Source organism: Antechinus flavipes, chromosome 2 (assembly GCF_016432865.1).
Source record: "Antechinus flavipes isolate AdamAnt ecotype Samford, QLD, Australia chromosome 2, AdamAnt_v2, whole genome shotgun sequence".
Lineage (NCBI taxonomy): Eukaryota > Metazoa > Chordata > Mammalia > Dasyuromorphia > Dasyuridae > Antechinus > Antechinus flavipes.
The window spans coordinates 92,413,607-92,425,798 of record NC_067399.1 but is presented as its reverse complement, the minus strand read 5'-3'; the positions used below and the strand labels follow the sequence as shown (position 1 = coordinate 92,425,798).

At 34.3% G+C, this 12,192-nt stretch overlaps 1 protein-coding gene across 2 annotated transcripts in view; it reads right to left on the bottom strand.

The window, feature by feature from the left end:
- Positions 1-12,192, bottom strand: part of CRIPT (CXXC repeat containing interactor of PDZ3 domain) — a 72,120-nt gene that overhangs the window by 30,458 nt on the left and 29,470 nt on the right. For both annotated transcript variants that reach the window (XM_051975212.1, XM_051975214.1), the window contains exon 5: positions 4,289-4,370. In XM_051975212.1, the coding sequence (XP_051831172.1) occupies positions 4,327-4,370 (44 nt within the window). In that variant the 3' untranslated portion in view covers positions 4,289-4,326. The remainder of the gene's footprint in view (positions 1-4,288; positions 4,371-12,192) is intronic.

Here is a 12,192-nt window from a genome sequence, read left to right as displayed (position 1 = left end):
CAGAGGATGAAATTGAAACTATTACCACTCATATGAAAGAATGTTCCAAATCATTATTGATCAGAGAAATGCAAATTAAGACAACTCTGAGATAACACTACATACCTGTCAGATTGGCTAAGATGACAGGAAAAAATAATGATGAATGTTGGAGGGGATGCGGGAAAACTGGGACACTAATACATTGTTGGTGGAGTTGTGAATAAATCCAACCATTCTGGAGAGCAATCTGGAATTATGCCCAAAAAATTATCAAATTGTGCATACCCTTTGATCCAGCAGTGTTTCTATTGGGCTTATATCCCAAAGAGATACTAAAGAAGGGAAAGGGACCTGTATGTGCCAAAATGTTTGTAGCAGCCCTATTTGTAGTGGCTAAAAACTGGAAAATGAATGGATGCCCATCAATTGGAGAATGGCTGGGTAAATTGTGGTATATGAATGTTATGGAATATTATTGTTCTGTAAGAAATGACCAGCAGGATGAATACAGAGAGGACTGGCGAGACTTACATGAACTGATGCTAAGTGAAATGAGCAGAACCAGGAGACCATTATACACTTCGACAACGATATTGTATGAGGACATATTTTGATGGAAGTGGATTTCTTTGACAAAGAGACCTAACTGAGTTTCAATTGATAAATGACAGACAAAAGCAGCTACACCCAAAGAAAGAACACTGGGAAACGAATGTGAACTATCTGCATTTTTGTTTTTCTTCCCGGGTTATTTATACCTTCTGAATCCAATTCGCCCTATGCAACAAGAGAACTGTTCGGTTCTGCAAACATATATTGTATCTAGGATATACTGCAACATATCCAACATATAAAGGACTGCTTGCCATCTAGGGGAGGGGGTGGAGGGAGGGAGGGGAAAAAAATTGGAACAGAAACGAGTGCAAAGGATAATGTTGTAAAAAAAAAAAATTACCCTGGCATGGATTCTGTCAATATAAAGTAATTATTAAATAAAAATTTAAAAAAATAAATATAATTGATTTCCTTTGCAATCCTATATATCTTATACACTTAAAAATATTATTTTGAGATGGGGTGGTCTTTAAATTTCACCAGATTTCCAGAGGGATCCATGACAAAAAAAAAAAAAAGATTAAATACCTCTAGTCTGAACAAAGCACTCTGAGGAAATATAAACAGGGAGAGATCATGTTCAGCTGGGCAGATAATAAAAACTGACCTTTATATTTAGACTAGCCAGCCCTGTTATTTCATTAGCACTGGAAGCTTTTCAGCAAAGAAATACCTTTTTCCAGAGAAGACTGGCACCTGCTCTTCATCCTGGAGTCTTATGGAATTGTCCCTGGGGACTGAAAGATTAAGTAACTTGTCCACACTCTCAAAACTAGTACATACTGAGGACCAAACTTGAAACTCCTCTTGATGACACTGAAATCCTTTCTCTGTCCATGATGCCACATTGTTCCTCATACAAAATGACCTTTATGAAACACTTAAGACACATATGCTCTTTGTAGCCTTATGACAATTATGTGAAATCTCTACTACAAGCATTATTCTCATTTTACACATGAATAAATTGAAAATTGAATCTCAGAGAGGTTGTGTCAAGGTGGGAATTTAAAGCTACCTTTTTTTTTTCTTTTTAACTCCAAGTCTGGCATTTTATATACTATGATGGCCACATGCAAGAAAGATATGGGGAGGATATGACATCTAAACAAAGGAGGAATTCCCAAGGTAGAAACTGAGTAAGGGAGATGAGGCTTATTTTTTTGGCATAAGATAGGAGATAAAGGCCAGAGGTGGGAGAAGATAGGATGAAAATGAAAGATGCTATACAATCCAATTTGGTTGGAATTGCAAAAGGGAAGAAGAATGAGATGCAACTGGAAAGGTGGTTTGGAGAAATTAACCTTTCAGTTCCTGGACTGGTGCGAGTAGATATTTCTGTAAAGGTACCAGACTCTGAAAAATAGCTAAATAGACCCTGTTATAGAATTCACCAGTTTGATAATATTCTTTTGAACTTGTCTTGGAGACTTGTAGGAAAGAGGTGCCATGATGGGTGCTACCTGGGAGGAAGAGAGATATGTGCATTTAAATGGGTATGTCCTACTCACTTGCCTGTAAACCTTGGCATGACAGCTCCTGCTTACTCTATGTTTCCTCTGGGGCTGAGGATCTAAGCCCATGACACTTAAAACGGTGAGAAGCCTGATTTCGGCTCCGCTCTGCTCCTTCATGGGCCAAGAAGGAAGAGACAACAGAACAGATATTCCCAGCTACCCACCCCAAGTGGTCACTGTTGACCGCATGGTTCACTTGGTATTCAAATGTACTTGCACCATCATATAGGATCATGTAGCTGGCTACAAACAAAAGCTGTGGAGGCTTAACCCTCTGTGTGACTAATCCGCCAAAGACAGAGATGTGTAGCGGGAATTTTGCCGCCCCAGAGAGGAGGAGATAGTATTCCTCTCTCTCCGATGAGCTGAGGCTCAGGGGAGAGAGAGGGACACATGCCATTTGGGTTTCCCCCAAGCCCGGAGGGATGCACCATATTTGTATCCTCCAGGTAAACAGTTTCCCATCAGCCGATGAGAACTTAAATAGACACTACTGAATATGCTGTTTCACCTAACATATAAATCTTACATAATGTGTAAATCAATCTTACGTAACTGAGATAAACATATAAATGAGGTCAAATCTTTGTGCGCCCTCTGGTGTTTGGTGATGATACATGCCAGAGCTTTGCAAATCCTAAAGTTCTCTATAAAGGTCAGTTATTATAGTTGTTGTTGCTTTTGTTATTTAGTCTGAGAAAACAAGGACTGAAGAGAAACAGGATAGTTATCCTCATGTATTTGAAGAGCTGTCGTATAGAAATAGGAAAAGAAGGCAGTTCTGGAAAGTCGTAGGAAGAATTGCATTTGATCCCATTCCCTTCTCTCCTCTCCAGCAATTGCCCCCACTTATCATTCTTGAATCTTCATCATTTTCCTATCTTCTGGTTCTCTTCCTCTAAACACACTGAAGCGTCACCTTCTGAATAAAACCCTTACTAGAGTCTATCATTAATGCTAGCTATAATTTTTTTGGTTTGGTTTGGTTTGGCTGAGGTGATTGGGGTTAAGTGACTTGCCCAGGGTCACATAGCTAGGAAGTGTTAAGTGTCTGAAGCTGGATTTGAACTCAGGTCTTCCTGACTTGAGGGCAAGTGCTCTAGTGAGCTGTAATTCCATATCTCTCTTCCTGTTCTCAATTTAATTCCTTGAAAAAGCCATCTATACTCAGTGTCTCTAAATTCTCTTTTCTCATTTGCTTCTAAATCCTATGAAATCTGATTTCTAATCTCATCTTTCAACTGAAACTACCTTATCCAAAATCACCAATGATCTTTCTTGTCAAGCAATCCAATGGCAAAAAACAAATCAAATAGATGATCATGATCAGCCATAACAAATAATACCAGGATCAGATTGATTCACAAGTGAATTCTACCAAATATTTAAAGAACAAAAAAATTCCCACACTCTAGAAACCATTTTCAAAAATGAAGACAAGAAGTATCTTGCCAAACTCTTTTTATGAGACAAATATGTCTTTGACAGCCAAATCAGGAGAATTTAAGGCAGAGAATTAGAACTAAAAACCAATATTATGAGTAGTTACTAATGAAAAAAAACAATTAAAAATCAGAAACTTTTAAAACCTCAATAAAATTATATCAATGGCTGAATTAAAAAAAAAGCTTTTGATAAGACAGTCATTTAAGCTTAAAAATATCAAAAAGTACAGAAACACAAGGGTTCTTCCTTAACATATAAAACATTTATCTGAAACTAAGACCTACAATTATTTGTAGAGGGAGAAACAGAAGTTTCTCTAATAAAGAAAGGGATAAAATAATTCTAATCTTGCTATTATTTTACAATATTTTATGATTCTAGAAATGTTAGCATTAACAAAGTGGAATATGACATATCTCTGATTGAAGAAGATATAATGGCTTAATTTAAAAAACCAGAGAGAATCAACATAAAGTTTATAAAATTATATATAAAATTCAATAGTGTTGAGATACCAAATAAGCTCACCAAAAAAAATTACCAATATTTCCTTGTCACTAAATACAATTCTTCTTGCCCCTCAATTTCCTCCCCCCCCTAAAAAAAGACACCTAGGGAAAATGATTAGTCCATGAAATGCCATGTAATACATGGGTTCTTAATCTGGTGTGGATAGATTCCAGAAACTCCATGAACTTGAATGGGAAAAATAAAATATTTTCACTAACCTTTGGTTTCCTTTGTAATCTTTCATATTTTATTTTATTCATTCAAAAACATTTTTCTGAGAAGTCCATATTCTTTGCCAGACTGCAAAAAAGACCCAAGACATACAAAAAAAGATTATAAACCTCTAGAACAACAAAAGTATTAAATATTAGAAATTAACCTACCAGAGCAATAAGATACATTTTATTTTTATGGAAACAAAGAAAGATAATGGTTAGTCACTGTTTATGGTTAGCTTATACTATTATGGTAAAGTTGTAACAGAGACCACAATTATTTAACACTACATTATTAAAATCCCAATGCTTTATGTAATAAAAAAATAATAAAATTCAAATGGGTCAACTAAGATTATACTTGTAAGGAAAAAAAAAAAAAGGTGTTAAGCCAGTGCTTGGCACCTAGTAAGTACTTAATAAATATTGACCAAACGGTTGATATTGAAGAACAAAAAATCAAGAATATCAAGGGAAAAAATGGAAAAACTGAAAGAGAAAATGTTACAACTATGAGACCTCAAATTATAAAGCATGTGAATATCAAAACTAATATAAGCACTATTAAAGTTATCTGAAATTGGATAAAAAAAGAAAAGCAAGTGATAGAATTGATTAAATTAAAAAAAATTTACAACTAGTTGCATATAGTAGTATGTTTAATATATACAACAGCAGAAATTTTAGGTAAGTTAAGTGGAAGGACAAGTTTGGAATGAAAAGGATAAATATTTTTATTTGAGATATTTGAATTGGAGATACTGGTGGAAATATCTAGCAGGCAGATTGGAAGTAGGAATTGGGGGGAGAAGAAAAGAGGGACTTAGATATTTGGTATTTTCTTCATAGAGGTGATAATAATTGAAATCATTGGAATAGATGACCATCATTAAAAGGATGATTGTACAAGTATAGTTGGGACCAGAGGGGAATGAGAATAGTAAGCAAAGGAGATATAAAAATTGCAGGCCTCTAACAAAGAGAAAAACAAGGAGAAAAATCATTTATATAGTGTCTATTATAAACCAGGTACTGTCTTAATTATTTACAAATAGGATTTCATTTGATCCTCTCAACAACCCCAGAGGTATCTACTATTACGATTATTCTAATTTTAGTATCTATTAGGTAATAATTTTACAGTTGAAGAAATTGAGGTTAAGTGGCCTGCCTTGGGCCATACAAGTTGGAATCTGAGGCAGGACTTGAACTGAGGCTTTCCAGACTCCAGTCCCAGAGCTCAGTCTCTAGCTGCTTCAATAAGAGTCAGTGATATCAAGGAGAATTAAAGATACCCTAGAAATATGTTTTCTTCTCAGGACAAATTTGTGGATATTTGATGAACCAAGACCAAGTCAGTGTAGTATCATGACTGAAACACAGCCACTCTACCTAACTCAAGAACTTCTTTTTTCAGGAAAAGATATAGTTAGCTAGAACATCCTGACCTCTTCCATTAAACATCTCAGTGTGCTGATATAAATTTAACAATCTGCTCTCTGGGGAAAAAAAAGTCCACACAGCACACTTTTAATTTGCATAATTAATATTTTCTCCACCATTTTCTCAAGTTCAGATAATGAACAAAGCAATAAATCAAGCTCAGATTTGCAGGTTTGCCAAATTCTGAGATGTAAATATTCACACTGAAAATTTAACAATTGGCTTTTAAGAGCTGTTTCAAACTGGTACTATTCCAAGTTTAGAAGCCTATTTGATTCTGTCTCCTATCTTCTGCAGGTTGCCTCCTCAATCATTTATCTATGTCTCTGTCGATGTCTCTCATCCTCAATCTTTACCTATCTACTGATTCTTTCCTTACTACTTTCAGATATACCTATCTTTCTTATCCATAAAAAAGAAAAATAAAACCCTTAACCAGACTTGACTCCAAGACTGGCACACTATCCACTAGCTGCTACATTAACTGTCTTCTCTCACAAGAAAGAAGTCGGCAAAGATACGGAACTGATTCTGGTTGACTGGTACCTTTTGAATGCAGCCCAATTCTATCTTCATACTGCAGCAATAGAGGAAGCTCCTTTGGAACTGGTTAGAGAATGGTTTGCTCCAAAGTCCACTGGAAAATTGCAGCAGACTGGTGCTCTATTTGCTTATAAGAAAAGAGCTTATTGGTCAAAAGAGTTTTACATTATTATTTCCAGTCCTCATCCTTCTTAACTTCTCTGCTGGATTTGACACTGTTGACCTGTCTTGAATATTCTTTCCTTACAAATTATTCTCCCTTTCTTAAGTCTCTCACTATTCCAATCCATTCCCCATATAACCCAGATCTGATTAAGTAACTATCCAATTTAATAACCCTAATGGTTCCTCATTCCCTCTAAAATAAAAAAAAATGCTTTTTTGATTCTAAAGCACTTTATAACCCCAACCCAATCTATCTTTCCATTTTCATTTTAGATTACTTTTTTCCTTTCCTCCACTCTTCCTTCATTCTGTTATCTAGCTTAATTGCCCTTCTCTCTAGTTCTCTTTATATTGACTATATATAATACACATAGAAGTACACACATGTATATATAATTTTCACCCAATTACATATTAAAGTAATTTTTTAACATTTAAAAAAGTTTTGAGTTCTAAATTCTATTCCTTTGTCTCCTCCCTCCTCTCTGAGACAGTAAGCAAATATAGGTTATACATGTATAATCATGTAAAACATTTCCATATTATTTGTACAAAAAGACTCAAATAAAAAGAATGAAAAAAAGTGAAAAATGGCATGTTTCATTCAGTCTGTATTCAAACAGTATCAGTTCTTCCTCAGGAGGTAGACAGTATCATCCTTAGTCCTTTGGAGATTATCTTGGGTCATTGGGTATTGCTGAGAAAAGCTGAATCATCCACAATTCATCAAACAATATTGCTATTACTGTGCACAACATTTTCCCAGTTCTGTTCAGTTTACTTTGCATCAGTTAATGTAAGTCTTTCAAGGTTTTTCTAAAATCATCCAGTTTGTCCTTTCTTATAGTGCAATAAATATTCCATTACAAACATATACCATAGCTTGTTTAGTCATTACCCAATTGATGGGCATCCGTGAGCTACCACCAAAAGAGGTACTATAAATTTTTAACAGTATTTTCTCCCCCACCCATTATATGTCAAGACAATTTTTACAAAATTCTGATATTGTTAGATCAGCCTTTTTTGTATTTTTTCATTAATTCCTTTGATATTCTTGAACTTTTGTGCTTCCAGATGAATTTTTTCCCCAGCTCTATAAAATAATTTTGGGTAGTTTGATATGGTACTGAATAAATAGATTAACTTTGATAGAACTGTCATTTTTATTATATTGGCTCAGCCTACCCATGAACAATTGATATTTTCCCAATGATTTACATTTAGATATAATTTATTTGTGTGAAAAGTGTTTTGTAATTATGTTCTTATAGTTTCTGGGTTTGTTTTTGCAGGTAGACTCCCAAGTATTTTATATTATTTACAATTTAAAAAAATGGAATTTCTTTATCTCTTGCTGCGGGACCTTGTTGGTCTAAAAATATGCTGATGATTTATGTGGGTTTATTTAATATTCTGCAACTTTGCTAAAGTTGTAAATTATTTCAAGTAGTTTTTTGTTTCTCTAGGATTCTCTAAGTACACCATCATATCATCTACAAAGAGAAATAGTTTTATTTCCTCATTGCCTATTTCTAATCCCTTCAATTTCTTTTTATGTTCTTATTGCTAAAGCTAACAATTCTAGAACTATGTTGAATAATAATGGTGATAGTGAATAATGGACATCTTTGCTTCCCCCTCTCATTTTCTACCCTCAATCTTATTGGGAAGGCTTCTAGCTCATTCTCATTGCAGATAATGCTTGCTGATGGTTTTCAACAAACACTACTTTTCATTTTAAGGAATGTTCCTTTTATTCCTATGCTTTCCAGTATTTTTTTTTTAAAAAATAGAAGGAGTGCTTTGTCAAAAGCTTTTTCTTATTTTTTTTGTTCAAGGTCCTTTCTCTTTTTTCTGATGTAGACCTAACAACACTATTAGTAGATGAAAGGGTATTCACAGTTGCTTTATAGTTCTTTGGACATAGTTCCAAATTACTTTCCACAATGATTGGATCAAATTCATAACTTTACCAATACTACATTAGTGTCCCAGTTTTCCAATATCCATCATTTTCCTTTTTTATCAGACAATTTGATAAAATATCAGGTTGTTTTAGAGTTGTTTTAATTTGCAGTTCTCTGGTCAATAATATTTTAGTGCCTTTTTTCATGTGATCATAGATAACTGTCTGAAAACTGCCTGTTCATAATCTTTGACCATTTATCAATTGGATTTTTACAAATTTAACCTAATTCTCTATATATTTGAGAAATGAGGCCTTTATCAGAGATATTTCTTGCAAAAATTGTTTCTCAGTTTTCTGCTTTCTTTATAATTTTGGTTGTATTAATTTTGTGTAAAAACTTTTAAATTTTATATAATCAAAATGATCTATTTTACATTTTGTAATGTTCTCTATAATTTTGGGGGGGACCTAAATTCTTCCTTTATTCAAAGATCTGACAAATACACTATTCCCAGCTCTTCTAATTTGCTTAAAGTATCACTCTTTGTGTGTAAATTATGTAAATTTTGACCTTATCTTGGCATATAGTGTGAAAAATTGGTTTGTACCTAACTTCTGACATACTGTTTTCCAGTTTTCCCAGCAGTTTTTGGCAAATAGTTATTTTCCCAAAAGTTTGGATCTTTGAGTTTGTCATATACTAGATTACTATGGTTATTTACAATATAATTTGTACTTAATCTGTTCCACTGATCCATCACTCAATATCCTATTCAGTACCAAAGTGTTTTGATAATTATCTCTTTATAAAATTGTTTGAGATCTGGTATGGTCAGATTCTCTATTCCTCTTAAAGGGCATTCATTTCTAATCTCCATGGCTGTGCACACTGGCCATCCAATCATGTCTGGAATGTACTCCCTGCTCACTTATTCCGTAGAAAATTCCTTTCCTCATACATCCAGCCATTCCGGAGAGCAATTTGGAACTATGCTCAAAAAGTTATCAAATTGTGCATACCCTTTGATCCATCAATGTTACTGTAACTGGACTTATATCCCAAAGAGATTTTAAAGAAGGGAAAGGGACCTGTATGTGCCAAAATGTTTGTGGCAGGTCTCTTTGTAGTGGCCAGAAACTGGAAACAGAGTAGATGCCCATCAACTGGAGAATCTGTAAGAAATGACCAGCAGAATGATTTCAGAAAGGCCTGGAGAGACTTACATGAACTGATGATGAGTGAAATGAGCAGGACCAGGAGATCATTATATATCTCAACAGCAATACTATATGATGATCAATTCTGATGGATGTGGCCCTCTTCAACAATGAGATGAACCAAATCAGTTCCAATGGAGCAGTAATGAACTGAACCAGCTACACCCAGTGAAAGAACTTTGGGAGATGACTATGAACTACTACATAGAATTCCCAATCCCTCTATTTTTGTCCACCTGCATTTTTGATTTCCTTCACAGGCTAATTGTACACTATTTCAAAGTCCAATTCTTTTTGTACAGCAAAATAACTGTATGAACATATATACATATATTATATTTAACTTATACTTTAACATATTTAACATGTATTGGTCAACCTGTCATCTGGGGGAGAAAATGGGGGGAAGGAGGGGAAAAGTTGGAACAAAAGGTTTTGCAACTGTCAATGCTGAAAAATTACCCATGCATATATTTTGTAAATAAAAAGCTATTATTTAAAAAAAAAGAAAATGATCCATGCATATATTTTGAAAATAAAAACTTTAATTAAAAAAAAGGAAAAAAAAGAAAATTTCTTTCCTCAAGATTCAATTCAAGCACCGCCTTTTACATCAAACCTTTCCTGATGCCCCCAAATGCTAGTGCCCTCTCTTCCTAATTAACTTGTATTTAATTTGCCTTTTGTTTATATGTATTTGTTCTCTTTATATTTATTCTCTATATATCTACTTATATGTTAATTGTCTTCTCTTCAGAATGTAAGATCCTTAAGGATAGGGATTGTTGGGGCAGCTGGTTGGTGCAGTGGATAGATCTAGCACCAGCCTTGAAGTCAGGAGGACCAGAGTTCAAATCTGCTCTCAGCTACTTAACATTTCCTAGTTGTGTGACCTTGGGCAAGTCACTTAATCCCAACTGCCAAGGGAAAAAAAGGGTATGGATTGTTTTCATTCTTTATATTTGATCCCTATCTCTTAGCATAATGCCTAACAGTTAATAAGTGCTTAATAAATGATTGTTAATAAGAGTACTCCCCAGGGATAGGCACTTTGCCCAGCAACAATTTTATCAACCATTTACATTTGGATAGAAGCATAAGTTACATATTCATCAAATCTGCAACTAATAAAAAAGTGGGAGGAATATCTATCACTCAGGATAAATAGAATTCCAAAAGATCTCCACAGGCCAGAGCTTCAAGTTGATTCTAGTAAGGAGAAATTCAATTGGGAGAAACATAAAGTCTCATATATCGATTAGATTATCATTACAAGATAGGAAAGATTTCAATAGTCCAAAAATCAGTTTTACAAACACAAGATGGAGGAAGTATATTTAGACAGATGTTTGTCTGGAAAGACTGGAGTTTTTAGTGGACTGGAAATTCAAATAGTATAATATTGTGGCCAAAAAAAGGCAATAAGATCTTGGGTTCCACTAAGAGAAATATAGCTCTTTGGAACAAGTTGGTGACATTTCCACTATACTCTGTCTTAGTTTGTCCACATCTAGTATAATATGTTAAGTTCTGTGTGCTATATTTAGGTTAAAGAAAAGTGAAAGGGTGGTTAAAAGTGAGGAAAGCTATATTTGGAGTCATTCGTCCAAGGTTTGAATCCTGCTTGATAATTATGGATTCAAGTCCCTCAGAATCTTAAGTTTCTTCACTTACAAAAAAGAATAAATTGGGAGTAAGTGATATCTAAGACCAGCTCTCTATCTATTCTATTTTATGGTGTTTCATTCACTCCTAAGCATCCCAAGATGGCCAATATGCTTTTTAGGCTTCCTTCTATTTCTTTTGTATTCTTTCACAGTGTCTAAAGCAGGCTGGACACCAGAAATGGTTAGTCAAGACTTGGTTGATGTAGTGCTGGAAGGTTGATGTCTTGAGCTTAGCTGAAAATCTCATCAGGTTTGGGGTGGATGGCAAAGAAGTGGCCACAATGTAAAAAGAAAACTTTGAGATCTCTCTTCAATAGAGGAAAGACACTAAAGACTGATTTTGTAACTTTATATCTTTGTAGAAGTTAATCCCCATAGATTAATGCTGCAAGAGGAAGCTTTCATTGCTAGTAAGGGGAAGAGAGAAGGCAGAATTTTTGTTTTTGTTTTTGTTGAATTGTCAAAGGCTGCTTGGACAACAGGATGACACTAGATGGAGCCAATGCTCTATATATACTCAGAATTTCCTTAGCTGGAGATAATGGATTTTGTTCTTAATGTATTTATTTGTAATGATTCCTTATATATCCTCCTGAATATCAGACCCTTATCAGAAGTGTTTGTTGCAAGGCCTTTTAAAAAATTAATTGTTTTTCTTCTTTTTTTTAGCTATGTTAAGTTGCATCATGTATAGAATTGGGATTTGAATTTATGTCCTTTACATCAAATCCATAGATTCCAATATTACTTTGGAAAGAAGTGGTTCTATGGATAATATTCTCTTCCAAGAATGGATTTTTAAAAAAGAAAATAAAAACAAAACATCAGTTAAAGAATATGGGAAAGAGAAGGAAAAGTAGTCTTTATTTAGGCCTCATTTCTGTAAGGCCCCTATCGCTAATTTCAGATGTCTTTTATTTACCACAGTGAATGGGGATTAACCTTCAGAGTCAAGAAAT